Below are 19,206 nucleotides of genomic sequence, written 5' to 3'. Positions count from 1 at the left end.
GGTAGGGGGAGATGTGGAAGGAGAAAAGCGAGTTGGCGCGGGACATTGTTCGCGGGGCTTTGTCAGCCGTCTGTGACGTCAGCGCTATTCTGCCGGCGGCCGGGGCAGATGTCACCGCCATAGATGGCCTGTGCAGTCGTTTGCCTCTCCGCGGAATGGCGTAGCGGCCGCTCAAGGATGATTCTATTAAGGCTGGCGTCTGGCTGCTCTGCCCTCTGGACCAGCTGCATCGTGTCTTGCACAATACCTCCTGACAGCTCCTGACAACTTCCGGCAGGGAAATCCACCACCATACGTCGCGCCATATACAGGGAGCAGACCACCTAATCAAAACACTGCGTTGCTGTTATCACACTGATCCTCCCCAGTCACAATGACGGAAACAAACTGTATCACAGTGAAACACTATCCCGTTTTTATAAAATTTTGTAGAGATGTGAATGGCTCTGAACACTATGGGACTTAATAGCTGAGGTCATCAGTCCCCTAGAACTTAGAACTACTTAAACCTAACTAAACTAAGGATATCACACACTAGAGGATCTACACAAGGCAATATTGTGGAAATGGAAGAGGATGTAGATGAAGATGAAATGGGAGATGTGACACTGCGTGAAAAGTTTGACAGAGCACTGAAGACCTAAGTAGAAACAAGGCCCCGGGAGTAGACAACATTCTGTTAGAACTACTGACAGCCTTGGGAAAGCCAGTTGTCCGCAGCTCGTGGTCGTGCGGTAGCGTTCTTGCTTCCCGCGCCCGGGTTCCCGGGTTCGAACTCCCGGCGGGGTCAGGGATTTTCTCTGCCTTGTGATGACTGGGTGTTGTGTGATGTCGTTAGGTTAGTTAGGTTTAAGTAGTTCTAAGTTCTAGGGAACTGATTACCGATTGATGTTACGTCCCATAGTGCTCAGAGCCATTTGAACCATTTTTTTTAGAGCCAGTCCTGACAAAACTCTCCCATCTGGTCAGCAAAATGTATGAGACAGGTGAAATACTCTCAGACTTCAAGAAAATATAATAATTCCAATCCCAAAGAAAGTAGGTGTTGACAGATGTGAAAATTACCGAACAATCAGTTTAATAAGTCACGGGTGCAAAATACTAACGCGAAATCTTTACAGACGAATGGAAAAACTGGTTGAAGCCGACCTTGGGGAAGATGACTTTGGATTCCGTAGAAATGTTGGAACACGTGAGGCAATACTGACCCTATGGCTTATCTTAGGAGCTATATTAAGAAAAGGCAAACCTACGTTTCTAGCATTTGTAGACTTAGAGAAAGCTTTTGACAATGTTGACTGGAATACTGGCAGGGGTAAAATACAAGGAGAGAAAGGCTATTTACAATTTGTACAGAAATCTGATTGCAGTGGTTGGGAAGGGAGTGAGACAGGGTGTAGCCTCTCCCCGATGTTATTAAATCTGTATAGTGAGTAAGCAGTAAAGCAAACAAAAGAAAAATTCGGTGTAGGTATTAAAATCCATGGAGAAGAAATAAAAACTTTGATGTTCGCCGATGACATCGTAATTCTGTCAGAGACAGCAAAGGACTTGGAATAGAAGTTGAACATAATGGACAGTGTCTTGAACGGAGGATATAAGATGAACATCAACAGAAGCAAAACGAGGATAATGGAATGTAGTCAAGTGAACTCTGGTCATGCTGAGGGAATTAGATTAGGAAATGATACACTTAAAGTAGTAAAGGAGTTTTGCTATTTTGGGAGCAAAATAACTGATGGTGGTCGAAGTAGAGAGGAATAAAAATGTAGACTGGCAATGGAAAGGAAAGCGTTTCTAAAGAAGAGAAATTTGTTAACATCGAGTATAGATTTAAGTGTCAGGAAGTCGTTTCTGAAAGTATTTGTATGGAGTGTAGCAATGTATGGAAGTGAAACATGGACGATAAATAGTTTGGACAAGAAGAGAATAGAAGCTTTCGAAATGTGGTGCTACAGAAGAATGCTGAAGATTAGATGGGTAGATCACATAACTAATGAGGAAATATTGAATAGAATTGGGGAGAAGAGGAGTTTGTGGCTCAACTTCACTAGAAGAAGGGATCGGTTGGTAGGACATGTTCTGAGGCATCAAGGGATCACCAATTTAGTATTGGAGGGCAGCATGGAGGGTAAAAATCGTAGAGGGAGACCAAGAGATGAATACACTAAGCAGATTGAGAAGGATGTAGGGTGTACTACGTACTGGGAGATGAAGCAGTTTGCACAGGATAGAGTAGCAAGGAGACCTGCATCAAACCAGTCTCAGGACTGAAGACCACAACAACAACAACTCTCATTCCACTGAGACTGACGACCATAATAAAAATGTGATCCCAACAGACACGAACACACATTGTATTCGTTGTGGAATGGAAGCAGAAGACGTCATAATGCCATCTTGTGGAATTCCTAGCCATGCAAGAGACGCATGTTGTGTCAACTTATGAAGGTTGCTGGCTGGAGTCTGTTCTCGACATATATGTCTTTCCACCACATCTCCGACGTGCTCTGTGGATGACAAATTAGGGGAGCCTGCAGATCAGACAAGGATCCGTACATTCTTCGAGGTGTTCGTGGTGTTAACAGTGGTGTGTGGGTCTTGCGTTATCCAGTTGGAAATTGTCATTTGGTATGCTGGTCGTAAAGTATGTGATCACTGGGTTTACCGTTCTTATCACAACTGGCGACCGTTCAGTCCCCCTTTAACAGTTAGCAAAAGAGTCCTGTTACCGTATCCAACAGCTTCCCACACCATGGTTCAATTATCTGGAGACGTATGAGCCTAGAAACTGTGACCCTTTACCAGGTCGTCCACGGCTACACTGGCGTCTATCTGGCCCCAACAAACACAAGTGCACATCATGGCTGAACACCATGGAATGCCAGTCAGTGCCCCAGTTAGTCTTTACACCGTGCAAACCTCTGTTGTGCGTGCTGCGGTGTCAGCGTTACACGACATATGACAACTTCAGATCTCAAACAATCAACCGGTGATATGTTTGAACTGTTCATCGTAACGTTCTGACTACAAAATCCACCAGAAATACTGTCATCTTTCCATTCATCAAAGATAGAAGCACAATCTTCTCGAGGTATAGACCTTCGGCTTGGAACGGTGCTCACTTGCCTCATTGGTTTCCTGACTTCACCTCGCCACCATTCGTTCTGCAACGATTGACTAATGCCAATGTTTCGACCTGTCTCTGTTTCCCAAAGATGGTGATGCAGAACATGCACGTCCTCCAGTTAAGTTGTGTCATGATCTCCACTGGAAGAGTTCCAGTAACGCTCGAGAGTCATCATAAACTTGCATCATTCTTCGTTTGTAGCAATGATTGTTTTCTTTACTGAAAACATTCTCGGATGAGGAAGGGATTTTAATCAGCGTACCACACAGACATTGAAATTTCGTAAGGAAAGTCATTTTCTTGCATAGCGTGTTCTTCTATTTGGAAACAAACACTTTATTTCACTATTTAGAAATTAGCTAATTACACCCCCTTGGCCATTACATCACAATATAATTACTTTGTTCAATGTATCCTATATACCATAAATCAGGGAGGAGGGAAGCAATATCTGATGGCGCCCCATATAAGAATTTCTCACAGACGTAATAGCTACTGACTATCCCACACACGAAGTCCATAAGTAGAATGGGAAAAATGTAGCTCTTGTGCAGGGTACTTAGCACTTTTAATATACGTTAGCGCAACAACAGAAATTAAAAGGCACACAGCTTGGAAATACTGCCGTATCAGTTAGGTAGCGCTCGGTTACAATCTTCTTCGTAAAACACCTTTTATTTCCGTCAGTGTAATTTTGAGTTGATATTGAGTAATATTCGATAAGTACTCCATAAAATTTTGACCCTATCAGAGACAGTCGCTGTTAGTGCATGTGTAATGACACTTGCTAGGTGTTTCCAAAGAGGTATATGTAAGATAAAAAAGGAAGCGATGTGCTGTAGCAGAGATTCTCTTAGATGAGAGAGATGTTACTGTCTTTTTTTTAGGTCGGCAGAAAGAGAGAAGTCTGTGGTTTGTCTTGATGAGGACAGGACGCGAAATTTTGTCGCTCTTTGCAGTGTAATAGATTTGTTAACAATATTGGATTTTGGGTGAAAATAAATAACGTGAAATGAATTACAGTGCCTGTATTCATCTCACCGCATCAAAATATGAGCTTCTTCCATTAGGCAACACGGGTAACCATTAGCAACTTCTACGGTGGCTCTATTCGAAACGACCACCGCAGCAGAAAGAAGAGGTAATGTTTCCCACTGAAAAGAAAATACAAATAAGAACATTCACTACTAAATTTTCTAGAAAGTTTATTTCAGATATGTTTGATGGTGTCTGTTCGGCAGCCGGCTGTAAAACCACATCATTAACTTCCATTTATGACTTCACACTTACAAGTCAGAAAAGATTTCCAGTTGAAAAATTTGAGTTCATTATCCAGCCAGTAGTAAAAAAAATAGAATATAATGCGCGTGTCTAATCAGAACATAACCGCAAAGCGCAGACGCGCGTATATTAACCCAGTCAACGAAGACCAAACAGAGTGAATAGGAGGAAATTAGTGTAATAGCAAATTTTTCACAGTTGCAGGGGGGAGGGGGGAATAGTGTGGTGAACAATAAGAGGGCGTATTTACTTTCCACAAAGTGCACTGACGCTACAGAAAATACACAGGTGGCTTACTAATAACAACAAGGCAAGAAACGCATCCCTATAAAAATGCGCTGTTCACTTTTCATTTAGCAGACGACTATACCTTTCCAGCATTTCCTGTCCAGTTCTCGTATGGGAGCAGACAATATAACTATACTGAGCTCGTGTTTACGTAACGGAGTTATTTTCAATTTATTACATGGAGCCGCCCGCGGTGGTCTCGCGGTTCTAGGCGCGCAGTCCGGAACCGTGCGACTGCTACGGTCGCAGGTTCGAATCCAGCCTCGGTCATGTATGTGTGTGATGTCCTTAGGTTAGTTAAGTTTAAGTAGTTCTAAGTTCTAGGGGACTAAAGACCACAGCAGTTGAGTCCCATAGTGCTCAGAGCCATTTGAACCATTTTTTTATTACATGGAATTGATCACCGAGCTTTTATGTGAGATAAGTTCCTGCAATGAAAGACTGTATAATTTGTAAGTGCAATGTTGCCAGTGACCTTTGTAGTGTTGGTGGGAGAGGGACTGGATTGGTAAATGTAGAATCTCGTTGCCGTGAAATTGCGTTGCAGTCACTTTTTGGTGAATTAATGAATGTCCAGAAAGCTACTGCAACTTTCTCAGCATTGATTATGTTACTGATATACTGAGTAAACCACTACTATTGAGGGATTTCTGACAGTCGTAGAGTGGACTGTACTGGCAGTCCAAACTTATCTTGAAATTTTTCACGCAGATAGAATACAGGTACTGACAGAATTTTAGGTGTTAAGGCGCACTGCAAGTATTAACAAGAAATGTTTAGGTTACTCTCTGTTGCCGCACGAAGAACCGCTTACAACAGCGGTTGTACAGCCCTAATCGGCGAATAAGAAGACGCAGCCGTGACAAGAGGACGTAGCGCCAAGTTCAAACTGCACGCACGTGAATTTTAAGCTTTTTCGCCACACCAAAAATGCCTCAAATCATTAATTTTTCGAAGAAGTTGGGGTTTGTATCGGCAACTAAACTGTTGCAGGTTTAGTTGTTACACAAGTGATTAGCAGAGGAAAGAAAGTAGAGGCAGTGTATGAGGTTACATTACACATGACTTTCATCAAGAGGGACATTGATTTGTTGACATTACATATTTTATAAGAAATTCCTATAGCACAGTTCTTATGATGATATTTGGATAACGTATATTTTGTTAACAAAGGAACAGTTCCTTGTTTATTCCCTGTAGTTGTCACATAAATTGCAGGGTGTCTATTGGCTGTCGAAAACAAACATTTTCCTTACATCACGCACACCTGAAAACGGAAAAGTAATGCACTCAGGCACTTCACAGTAATTACTAGACAGAACTGGAGTGGAGTAGGAAATGGTCACGACCGTTTTTCTGCATATTGTGTTACGTAGCAGGCATACTTGATCAAATTCTTAAGATGTGGTGATGCAAATTGATAATGTAGAAACTATTGAAGAGTAAGAATACTTTTCGGATGGTAAACGTGAAATGACAAAGAACTAACGGAAGTTATATTGACTGACAATTTTCTGAAAAATATTTTACACTGCTGAAAATTTTTTTTGTCGAGAGGCTGAAACACACATTTAGTTCCGGGTGCAAACCGAATTATATTAACAGTATTTTCGTCGTCGTCCTAACGACAGAGATTCGATATGTTCAGGTCAGCGACCAAGAAAAGCAATGAATTATTGTCTGTAAATGGCAAGAAGACATTTCGAATATTACACTGAACATTATTCTGTCCCTTTTTTACAAGGCGTTTGCCAGTAAACAGCCCTTCTTGTAAACTTTTTGTGCTGGAGACATTTAGCTCGGTGGGCCCCCCCTTGCTCTTCGAGATTAGTGGACTGTGTGCCGGCACCAGGGTCCACTCCACTCTCTCCCTTCTCTCACCATCTGCAAGACGAACACGACACGTTACACGACTTTACATTACACTACACGCACAATTACAATCATTAAACACACACAGAGGTAGCTCTCACACTGTGCGAAGGGAAGGTTCCTACAGGCAGGGAGAGTAGCGAAAACCTTTCCAATTAGGCTGCTGAATCTGCGGTTCAGGGTTTTAGCCACTCTCTTGTTATATTATTATTCAAGTAACCTGCTGTTAATCTGATGTTAATAATTTATTTCCCCTTGAATTCCTAGTTGACTCTGGACTCTGATCCTGGTGGTCCTGGGTTCAATCCCAGATCGGGGGGAGGGGTGGGAGGGGGACTGTTACTCGTCCCAGTCCTACAGTTGTGGCGCTGGGCCTACCACCTCCCCCCCCCCCCCCCCCCCCGAGCGGGGCAGAAGACAGAGGCTGCGGCCGCACTCTGCACGCAGTCTGACCAGCAGCCGGGCAACAGGCTTGCATCACAGTCTACCCTTTTATTTGTGTCATTGTCTTCCCAAGTCTATTTTCATAGCTGTTAATGTGAAAACTAATTACCATAATTTCCTTACGGACGAAGACAGGTCAGCGTTACAAATGGTAAACAGTAAACAAGTTTTCTCTCAATTACAGTACACACGCCGTGATGGTACAAGATGTTAAAGCTGGGTAGCCAAAATCAATCGGACCCTGCAGTTCTGACACGAAGAAATTTCTGTCACGTGCCGTTGGTATGTGTATCTTGGAATGCTCCTCCCATACCCACTGTATCCGCCCTATTTCTAGATTACATTGTCAAAATATTTTAGTCCCATTGTATAAGGAGTGGGGAGCGTATTTTAATCATTATAGCAATGAACACAATCGTCTGTGACATACACTCCTGGAAATTGAAATAAGAACATCGTGAATTCATTGTCCCAGGAAGGGGAAACTTTATTGACACATTCCTGGGGTCAGATACATCACATGATCACACTGACAGAACCACAGGCACATAGACACAGGCAACAGAGCATGCACAATGTCGGCACTAGTACAGTGTATATCCACCTTTTGCAGCAATGCAGGCTGCTATTCTCCCATGGAGACGATCGTAGAGATGCTGGATGTAGTCCTGTGGAACGGCTTGCCATGCCATTTCCACCTGGCGTCTCAGTTGGACTAGCGTTCGTGCTGGACGTGCAGACCGCGAGACACGACGCTTCATCCAGTCCCAAACATGCTCAATGGGGGACAGATCCGGATATCTTGCTGGCCACGGTAGTTGACTTACACCTTCTAGAGCACGTTGGGTGGCACGGGATACATCCGGATGTGCATTGTCCTGTTGGAACAGCAAGTTCCCTTGCCGGTCTAGGAATGGTAGAACGATGGGTTCGATGACGGTTTGGATGTACCGTGCACTACTCAGTGTCCCCTCGACGATCACCAGAGGTGTACGGCCAGTGTAGGAGATCGCTCCCCACACCATGATGCCGGGTGTTGGCCCTATGTGCCTCGGTCGTATGCAGTCCTGATTGTGGCGCTCACCTGCACGGTGCCAAACACGCATACGACCATCATTGGCACCAAGACAGAAGCGACTCTCATCGCTGAAGACGACACGTCTCCATTCGTCCCTCCATTCACGCCTGTCGCGACACCACTGGAGGCAGGCTGCACGATGTTGGGGCGTGAGCGGAAGACGGCTTAACGATGTGCGGGACCGTAGCCCAGCTTCATGGAGACGGTTACGAATGGTCCTCGCCGATACCCCAGGAGCAACAGTGTCCCTAATTTGCTGGGAAGTGGCGGTGCGGTCCCCTACGGCACTGCGTAGGATCCTACGGTCTTGGCGTGCATCCGTGCGTCGCTGCGGTCCGGTCCCAGGTCGACGGGCACGTGCGCCTTCCGCCGACCACTGGCGACAACATCGATGTACTGTGGAGACCTCACGCCCCACGTGTTGAGCAATTCGGCGGTACGTCCACACGGCCTCCCGCATGCCCACTATACGCCCTCGCTCAAAGTCCGTCAACTGCACATACGGTTCACGTCCACGCTGTCGCGGCATGCTACCAGTGTTAAAGACTGCGATGGAGCTCCGTATGCCACGGCAAACTGGCTGACACTGACGGCGGCGGTGCACAAATGGTGCGCATCTAGCGCCATTCGACTGCCAACACCGCGGTTCCTGGTGTGTCCGCTGTGCCGTGCGTGTGATCATTGCTTGTACAGCCCTCTCGCAGTGTCCGGAGCAAGTATGGTGGGTCTGACACACCGGTGTCAATGTGTTCTTTTTTCCATTTCCAGGAGTGTATTTGTAACGCAACAAATTCTTAAAAAAATAAAAATACGGCCGTTCTACTAGAGTGATATACCACAGCTCAATAAACTCAGAGTTCACTTTCTACTTCACTTAAGAGGACCAATTCAACCAGACCATTGTCAGATGCAATGTTACTCGCTGTATGGCATCTCCATTTGTAGTATGGCTCACTGATCACTCTGTTGTCAACTTCCGCAGGTTCTCGCAGAGCAGCCTCCATGGAGAGGAGAGAGTGGCAGACTGCGACAACGCTAAGCCGCGCCAACAGCCGCAGCAGCCCAGCAACTCCACTGGGGGACAGGTAGGAGCAGGCAGCGGGCGGTAACTGCCGGTCACCGCAAACAGTCTCTGTAAAAAAACAACTGTGAGAAGCGGTATGTGTGTGTCTGATAAATACACAACGACAAGCTGTTCGTTAGTGTTACTGTTGAACTCTTCAATTCGAAGATTGGTTTGGTGGAGTTATGCATGCTAGCCTATACTGGACATGGTTCTTTGCTCTTGCGCAACTATAGCAACCCACATTCATTTCAGTATGCTCGCTGTAGTCATGCCATATTCTCCCTCGACAATTTGAACGCTCAACATTTCTTTTCCTTACCAAACTGACCAACCTTTGTTTAATCACAGACCTTTAAATAAACCACTCATTTAATTTAATCAAGTTGCTCCACAGGTTTCTTTTCTTCCAGTTCGCTTCAGTAGTTCTTCATCAGTAATTCATTAATTAACTGTTAAGCATTCTTCTTAGACACCACATTTCAGAATCTTCTATTCTCTTCTTTTCTTAACTGTTCATCATCCACGTTTTACCTCTGCACAATACTACATTCTAGTCGCAGCACTGAAATTTGTTGTGTGCCAGTATTCACTCATGTAGCCCCTGTTTCATCCCTTAGCGTCACTGCTGGACAAATACCTTCCATTTTCCCTCTTTTATTTAGTTCTGTGATAATTTATTATTTTAATAATGGCATATCGGTGACAGGGTCAATTCATCTATTAATCTATCAAAAATATAACTTGTATAACATCCCTGTTTGCCTTACGATGATAGAGTTTTGATCAGATGCTGCTGAAGCAAGGTAAGCTTTCAAACACTTGAATAAACTTTTCCAGCGATTTGCAGTTCATTTGCTTCACATTGCTCGCTACTGTGTCGCAACAAACATTTTTGCAAATAAATCCATCTCGATAGCGTAATATACTTACTTTATTAGAATGTTTCGGTTACTGTCAACACCAGTTTAAAAATTAGAACTCGCAAAAAATGTACAGATTGAGTTGCAATAAAGCCTTTGCCTAGGCAGGCCGTCGTAATAACTGAAACTGTATTAAGTGATCCACACGGCTGTATCGGCTGAAAGTTACAATGATTGCAGACTCAGTTGTCGATTTTTTTCGTTTGTTGATAACCAACAAAGATTGCCACACCACTGACATCTACTTGTGTAACTGTACACATCGTTGATACACTTCCCCAAGCATGTCCATACTGGTACACTTGCTAACGCATGCGTCATTCAGAGTCAGTCTAGCCTCAAGCAGTTCAGACAATCTGAATGTCTGAGCAAAACTAGCCTGGAGACGATCAAGTACACTCCCACAAAATGCTGTACCAAGCATACTTGTCAAGCTTGTAGTTGGTATGTGGACACCTAAGCAGGTAGTGTCAGGCAGGAGTATGTTGTACACAGACAGCTGCACAGAAAGACAACCTCATTCATCCTGTGTCACAGCTGTCGCCATCAGACGGAGTGCTCTCCCGGCATGTCCCCCGCCACGGCCGCTACCAGCAGCAGCAGGTGATGCAGCTGATGGCCAATGAGAACCTGACTCAAGTCCATCGCACCACGCCATCTGCAGCTGCTGCCTTCTTCCACAGGTAAGCACTCCCACTATGCTACTTTCCAGGCTTCCCCAGTAACAGCACTATGGAGTTCATAATCTCCTAGCTCCAATAACGGCGGAGTTACAGCCAAAGAGGTGTTTTTCCAACCCCTGTTGTATAGGCTGCACTGCATGATAGGTGTGTTGTGTGGGAATAGTATTGGCCTACCTACACTATAGACCTGCTTTGCAGGGCAGCCTACATTCTAGTGTCAAAATCTGATTTCCAACCCTCTCATTTGTAGGTCGCCTGGCATGACAGGTTTGTTGTGGAAGCAGTATCTGCCTACCTTATCGATCTGCCTAGCAGATGGGCACAGCTGGGGGAAGATTTAGGTGATAGAGGAGGGGATGGACAGAGAGAGGGCAGCAATGGTGATGGAGCCAGAGTGAGTGAGGAGGAGATGGAAAATGGCAGGAGAATATGGAAAAAGGACAGTGGGAGAAGAGATAGGCAGAGATAGACACAGAAGGGAAAAAAGAGGAAGTGGGTTAGGAGATGAAGGAGGAGATGGACAGAGACCAGCAGGAGGGGACGATCAGAGAGGGGTGGAGGAGGAGGAGGAGGCAGAGGAGGAGGAGGAGATGAGCAGAGAGGGGGAAGAGGGGATGGAGGAGAAGGGGACAAGGAGGAGATGGGCAGAGAAGTGGTAGAGGAGTAGTAGGGAAGAAAGGTGATGAGGAGGAGATGGCTAGAGAGGAGGAGGAGGAGGAGGAGGAAGAGGTGGACCAAGATAGGGCCTTTGGAGAAGTGTGCAATATATACAGGTGAAGCCACAGGCAAAAGGATAGTTCATACAGAAAAATTTATTGTGTGTGTGTGTGTGTGTATGTGTGTGTGTGTGTGTGTGTGTGTGTGTGTGTTCTACATCTCCTCCTAAACCACTGGATCGACTTTAACCAAATTTGTTTCCCATACTACTTATTGTCAGGAAAGAAGTATTGTCAAGTAAGAACCACTTAGCTGCCATAGGACTGGGATGGGAATGAGAAGATTTGGTAACACTTGACATCTAGGGTACCCTATAAGATGGGTGTGTCGTGCATGAAGTTTCTGATTGTGTTCAAGGGACTATACATGCAGATAGGCATGACTGAGCAGAGGCAGGGGAAGAAGGGGATGTATAGTGAGAGGTATACAAGGTGGATAGAGAAAGGGAGAAGGAAAGATACAGAAGGGAGAGAAGGAGGTCGACAGTCGGAGGGGAGAGGAAGAGATGGATAAAGAGCGGGGTAGGGAGAGATTGACAGAGAGAGGAGGAAGAGAAGATGAACAGAGTTACGTGAGAGGAGGAGGACATAGTCATACTCAGTGGGGGAGTAGGAGATGGACACAGTGGGGAACAGGAGATGAACAAAGATGGGGAAACGAGATGAAAAGACAGAGTGGGAGTAGGAGATGGACAGTGAAAAGGTGGGTAACAAATGTCTAAAATGGCCACCGCATCCCAGATAAAACTGACTTTCTAACGGCTCCCAGGGGCAACATACATTAGAGATTTCAGTGTTCCATATAATTTTCAACCGAATTGAAAAATTTTAAATGCTGTTATAATCTGCTCATTAAGAGGTATAATCTACGTTAAAGGTTTAATAAAATAAATATCAAAGCTACAAACTGTGTACGATGTGTCTCAAGATAACACAAGTAATAGCATGAAAATAAGGCAATAATTTTCACCAATATTTGAGAATGAGAGACTTCCAATTAACTTTATATATCATTTAAAACATTTTAGAAGCTGTTTCTCATTGACACCTCACTCCCTCTCCCAAAAAAATTATGTAAATGAAAAAAGTTTGTCGCTCACTGCATGAAGTCACATTAAGATGGGTGAAGAATTAACGAGACTTTCGTAAAGCAGAACGCAAATTACTTAGAGTACACTCATCCACACATCAGGCGTTTGAAACTGTTTTACTCGTGGGAGTCCGATTATTTAGAGAACTGGAGTTGAAAACATTTTGCATAAAAGCTTTATGAGAGGTTGCGGTAATGTTTTACACTTATAATGAAATCCTCTTTTTGACCACAGAAGGCTAATTTCCTTGAATATGTGGCTCGCCTGATGCAGCTAAATGTAAGGCTCTTTGTATTGTGAAATAGGTGTCTCGCTTCTTTTATTTGCGAAGCATCTTCAGTGGCCTGACATATTTGTTTTTGTATATATAAATTGGGTTGTATAATACCTAGAGTTTTTTATTATTCTCTAGCTGTTAGGTGGGAAACAACCTTATGTAGCATAAGTTTTGTGAGGTTGAATTACTGTTTGTTTCTACTTATGATTTCTTACCTTATTATTGCTTATATGCCATCCTGGAGTTATACATAGTTGGTCTGCGTACACAGGGTGTCTCATTTTCGGTGACATAACACCTCACTTCCATTATTCACTGTAATTTGTTTTGTTGTCTTTATTGTATGGAGTGTTTCCAACTGTCACGCTGTGTTTTCGTTCGTCTCTTCTTCCTCCATTCTTTCCCGTTCCAAAACACAGTGAACAGCGGAAATGAGATGGTAAGACAAAATGTTTTCGTAAGACAACGAAAATCAGTCACCCTTGAAATCTCAGTGGATGCCTCAGGGTACGAAAACTTAACAGGCGGGAGAAAGGTGCAGGCTTATTTTGCAGAAAGTCATTTGTTGCTTCACAATAGTTGGTAATCCTTTATTTGATAAGATATACTCAAAACTTCTATAACATGTAAGTCAATATTAAGTGTCAGATAGATTTCAGGACGGCGAACCAAAATGTCCAAACTGACAATAGTTTTTTGTTTTTGTTTTTCAGAACAAATAAGACCTCTTTAAAATAACAAGTTTAACTTTCGTAAAAGTACAGCTCAAAAGCAGTTTGGGCATCCATAAGATTTCAACCAGGCAAATCTGACTTCACTAAATTTACAGAAAGAGTATTAGGATAATAATTTGAAAAACACTCTGGTAGTAAGCGTCAAACAAGAGAGGTGGCCCTTATTTAGAAAAAATTGTACAAGTTCAGCGTTACCATTAAAGTACTTGAGGGTGCTAGCAATTTAGCAACTAGCTCTGCCCTAGCGATCCCATCCCAGATATCCAATATAACCTCTAATCCCTAATGAAATCCTTTGGTCCATCCGTGAACCTCTCCCCCATCTTCCTCCTCTCCCCAATGACATGCCACCCACATACCTTCTACATGCTTCCAAAAATCCACAAACCAAACATTACTGGATGCCTCAATGTAACTGACTATTGTGCTTCCTCTGAATGAATTTCCACTTTTGATGACCTATATCTCCAAAAGTGACCAAAACCTAGTATGCCATATCAAAGATAATAACCATTTCCTTCACTGACTCTCCACCATCCCCACCGCTTTATCTCCTGGATCCCTGCTCGCCACTGTTGATGCCAATTCCATGTACACTAACATCGGTAAAGCTCATGGTTACGCCCCTACCGAACACTACCTCTCCCAATGTCCGTCAGTCTTCAAACCAACTATCTCATTCCTTATAACCTCATGAATATGTGCTGGCTGACAACTTTTTTCCTTTGAAGGAGAGGTATGCAAACAATTCAATGGCACACCCAGGGCACATGCCAATGCAAATCTATTTATGAGCCATCTGGAGGAAACCTTTCTAGCCTCCCAAAACTCCCAACACCTAGTGTGGCTCAGGTTCATTGATGATATCTCCTTGAGTCAGGGTAGAGACTCTCTATCCATATTCCTTCACAACCTCTCTTCTCTCCCGTCACTCAAATTGGTCCTCCTCAACTTAATGTGTCACCTTCCTGGTTGCTGATCTCTACCTCTCTGATGGCTTCATCCATGGCTCTGTCAGCATTAAACCCACTAGCCATCAACAATATCTGCATTTCGACAACTGCCATTCCTTCCATGCCGAAAAATCCCTCCTACCCATGTATGATGTTCCTGCAGTGCCAAGAACTCCATTGCCCAGTAGCTGAACGTCTGGTGAAGGTCTTAACACAGACAGGCACTGTTCCCCCAGACCTACTCCACAAACAGATTTCCCACGGCAATTTTTACACATACCCAATACTCACACCGCCTGGAAGAACCAGCTACAAAGGAGCGCCGCTTCATCACTCAGTACCACCCTGGACTGGAACAACTGACCCATATCCTTCGTCAGGGGTATTATTATTTCTCATCATGCCCTGAAATTGGGGATATCCTACACAAGATCCTTTCCACCCTACACAACATCCTACTCCATCTCTATGCCAAGCGTAATCCCAATCCCTTGGCGCAGGGGTCATACCCTTGTGGTGGACCAATATGCAAGCCCTGTCCAGTCCACGCACCCAGCACTTCCTATTCGAGTCCTAAGCCATCAAAGGGTGGGCCACCTATGAAAGCAGCTGTGTCATATACCAACGCTGCTGAACATACTGCACTGATGTTATGTTGGTATGACTACCAATCCGCTGCCCACCATGATAAATGGCCGTTGGAAAACTGTTTCCAAGAACAATGTTTAGCATTGAATGGCACAACATGCAGCTGAATATAACGTGCCTAATTTCAATGATTGCTTCACGTCTGGGTCCTGCCCTCCACCATCAGATCATCAGATTCTCTGTATACACACAATGGACCTACCCTTGGAACACATTCTCCCCTTCCATAGCCACCCTGGCCCCCGTCTTGTATGACCCACTGCCCCACGCGCTCCATCTAGCCGTTTCCCCTTCCTCTGTTCTGTCACCCCCTCCCCTCTCTGTCCACGTCGTCATGTAACCTACTGCCCGCATCTCGTGGTCGTGCGGTAGCTTTCTCGCTTCCCACGCCAGGGTTCCCGCGTTCGATTCCCGGCGGGGTCAGGGATTTTCTCTGCCTCATGATGGCTGGGTGTTGTGTGATGTCCTTAGGTTTGTTAGGTTTCAGTAGTTCTAAGTTATAGGGGACTGATGACCATAGATGTTAAGTCCCATAGTGCCCAGAGCAAACCATGCAACCTACTGGCTGCACTGCTTCCCACTGGCTCCAGTAACCGTGCATCACACCCCTGACTCCCGATGTACTGGAACTTACTTTGGTTTACCTACATCAGTATATGTTTTATTAGTTGTGTCTATTTTTATCCATTCATTCGCCTAAGTAGTTTACTGCAAAGATTAAAATGCGGTAAGCCTGCAGCAATCAAGCATGTGGAGCTAAGAAGAAAAGATGAAGAAGTAATTTTCTTATATTTGTAAAAACTGTCTTTTCCAAAACAAAACAAAAAGAATGGTCCAAATGGCTCTGAGCACTATGGGACTCAACATCTGAGGTCATCAGTCCCCTAGAACTTAGAACTACTTAAACCTAACTAACCTAAGGACATCACACACATCCATGCCCGAGGCAGGATTCGAACCTGCGACCGTAGCACGTGGATGACAGAGAATTAAGTGACTCTGAGCACTATGTGACTTAACATCTATGGTCATCAGTCCCCTAGAACTTAGAACTACTTAAACTTAACTAACCCAAGGACATCACACAACACCCAGTCATCACGACCAAACGTCGTGGCCTCCCCTTGTTAGTCTGTTTGTGTAACACGTGTCGTTACACGGTACTGCCCCGAGCGTGAGTTTATTATGAGCGCGTGTGTACCTCTTTCCCATCCACGATAATAAAGTCAACGTATTTTCTACGTGATGATGTGATGTTTCTATATTCCAAGGTCCAGTTAACGAAACGTACCTCACATCATACAATTCAGCTTAGAAACTGGGGAGTAAACGTCTGTGTAACTATGTGTTAAGAGAGACGTTGGAGGATGAGAGCGTTAGCCACTGCAGGCGGCACCGTGAATAGCGCCTCCCGTTACTCGCGGTAGCTTGGCGAGTTATCGCGGGCTGCCGAGGCGGACACGGCCGGGCCCACGCTAAACCAGCCGCTGTAGCTCACACGCAGCCGCCCTGCTCCAGAGCAGGCGCGTAACGCTGCCACCAGCCGTCCTCACCTTCCTGCACAATATACCGTTGCTAATGAACGTTGATCATGTTACTTCAGAGCTGCGAAGAAGTGAAGGTTAAAGCAGCACAGTGAATGTCCGAGGGCACCTACAAAGACTGACCAGAGTAAGGGAAGGTACGTGTTTCCCCTTAAGGCGACGCCGGACGCACCCTTCCGGCGCCACTGTGGTGTAAATACTTGCCCGTAAATACTTGCAGCTCGTACAGACACTACTGGCCATTAAAATTGCTACGCCACGAAGATGACGTGCTACAGACGCAAAATTTAACCCACGGGAAGAAGATGCTGTGATATGCAAACGATTAGCTTTTCAGAGCATTCACACAACGTTGGCGCCGGTGGCGACACCTACAACATGCTGACATGAGGAAAGCTTTAAACCGATTTCTCATACACAAACAGCAGTTGACTGGCGTTGCCTGGTGAAATGTTGTTGTGATGCCTCGTGTAAGGAGGAGAAATGCGTACCATCACGTTTCCGACTTTGATAAAGGACGGATTGTAGCCTATCGCGATTGCGGTTTATCGTATCGCGACATGGCTGCTCGCGTTGGTCGAGATCCAATGACTGTTAGCAGAATATGGAATCGGTGGGTTCAGGAGGGTAATACGGAACGCCGTTCTGGATCCCAACGGCCTCGTATCACTAGCAGTCGAAATGACTGTCTTATCCGCATGGCTGTAACGGATCGTGGAGCCACGTCTCGATCCCTGAGTCAACAGATGGGGACGTTTGCCAGACAACAACCATCTGCACTAACAGTTCGACGACGTTTGCAGCAGCACGGACTATCAGCTCGGAGACCGTGGCTGCGGTTACCCTTGCCGCTGCATCACAGACAGGAGCGCCTGCGATGGTGTACTCGACGACGAACCTGGATGCACGAATGGCAAAACGTCATTTTTTCGGATGAATCCAGGTTCTGTTTGCAGCATCATGATGGTCGCATTCGTGTTTGGCGACATCGCGGTGAACGCACATTGGAAGCGTGTATTCGTCGTCGCCATACTGGCGTATCACCCGGCGTGATGGTATGGGGTGCCATTGGTTACACGTCTCGGTCACCTCTTGTTCGCACTAAAGGCACTTTGAGCAGTGGACGTTACATTTCAGATGTGTTACGACCCGTGGCTCTACCCTGCATTCGACCCCTGCGAAACGCTACATTTCAGCAGGATAATGCACGACCGCATGTTGCAGGTCCTGTACGGCCTTTCTGGCTATAGAAAATATTCGAATGCTGCCTTGGCCAGCACATTCTCCAGATCTCTCACCAACTGAAAACGTCTGGTCAATGGTGGCCGAGCAACTGGCTCGTCACAATACGCCAGTCACTACTCTTGATGAACTGTGGTATCGTGTGGAAGCTGAATGGGCAACTGTAATTGTACATGCGATCCAAGGTCTGTTTGACTTAATGCCCAGGTGTATCAAGGCCATTATTACGGCCAGAGGTGGTTCTTCAGGGTACTGATTTCTCAGGATCTATGCACCCAAATTGCGTGAAAATGTAATCATATGTCACTTCTAGTATAATATACACACCTGGAAATGGAAAAAAGAACACATTGACACCGGTGTGTCAGACCCACCATACTTGCTCCGGACACTGCGAGAGGGCTAAACAAGCAATGATCACACGCACGGCACAGCGGACACACCAGGAACCGCGGTGTTGGCCGTCGAATGGCGCTAGCTGCGCAGCATTTGTGCACCGCCGCCGTCAGTGTCAGCCAGTTTGCCGTGGCATACGGAGCTCCATCGCAGTCTTTAACACTGGTAGCATGCCGCGACAGCGTGGACGTGAACCGTATGTGCAGTTGACGGACTTTGAGCGAGGGCGTATAGTGGGCATGCGGGAGGCCGGGTGGACGTACCGCCGAATTGCTCAACACGTGGGGCGTGAGGTCTCCACAGTACATCGATGTTGTCGCCAGTGGTCGGCGGAAGGTGCACGTGCCCGTCGACCTGGGACCGGACCGCAGCGACGCACGGATGCACGCAAAGACCGTAGGATCCTACGCACTGCCGTAGGGGACCCCACCGCCAATTCCCAGCAAATTAGGGACACTGTTGCTCCTGGGGTATCGGCGAGGACCATTCGCAACCGTCTCCACGAAGCTGGGCTACGGTCCCGCACACCGTTAGGCCATCTTCCGCTCACGCCCCAACATCGTGCAGCCTGCCTCCAGTGGTGTCGCGACAGGCGTGAATGGAGGGACGAATGGAGACGTGTCGTCTTCAGCGATGAGAGTCGCTTCTGCCTTGGTGCCAATGATGGTCGTATGCGTGTTTGGAGCCGTGCAGGTGAGCGCCACAATCAGGACTGCATACGACCGAGGCACACAGAGCCAACACCCGGCATCATGGTGTGGGGAGCGATCTCCTGCACTGGCCGTACACCTCTGGTGATCGTCGAGGGGACACTGAATAGTGCACGGTACTTCCAAACCATCA

At 45.8% G+C, this 19,206-nt stretch overlaps 1 protein-coding gene across 1 annotated transcript in view; it reads left to right on the top strand.

Annotated features, from left to right (window-relative positions):
- LOC126278916 (uncharacterized) overlaps positions 1–19,206 on the top strand; it is a 248,837-nt gene that overhangs the window by 204,552 nt on the left and 25,079 nt on the right. The window contains exons 3-4 of the mRNA XM_049979191.1: positions 9,076–9,178; positions 10,617–10,762. Coding sequence (XP_049835148.1) covers positions 9,076–9,178; positions 10,617–10,762 — 249 coding nt within the window. The remainder of the gene's footprint in view (positions 1–9,075; positions 9,179–10,616; positions 10,763–19,206) is intronic.

The sequence above is a fragment of the Schistocerca gregaria genome, chromosome 6 (genome assembly GCF_023897955.1).
Source record: "Schistocerca gregaria isolate iqSchGreg1 chromosome 6, iqSchGreg1.2, whole genome shotgun sequence".
Lineage (NCBI taxonomy): Eukaryota > Metazoa > Arthropoda > Insecta > Orthoptera > Acrididae > Schistocerca > Schistocerca gregaria.
Note: the sequence above shows the minus strand (reverse complement) of the source record. Positions and strands in the feature narration are given on the sequence as shown.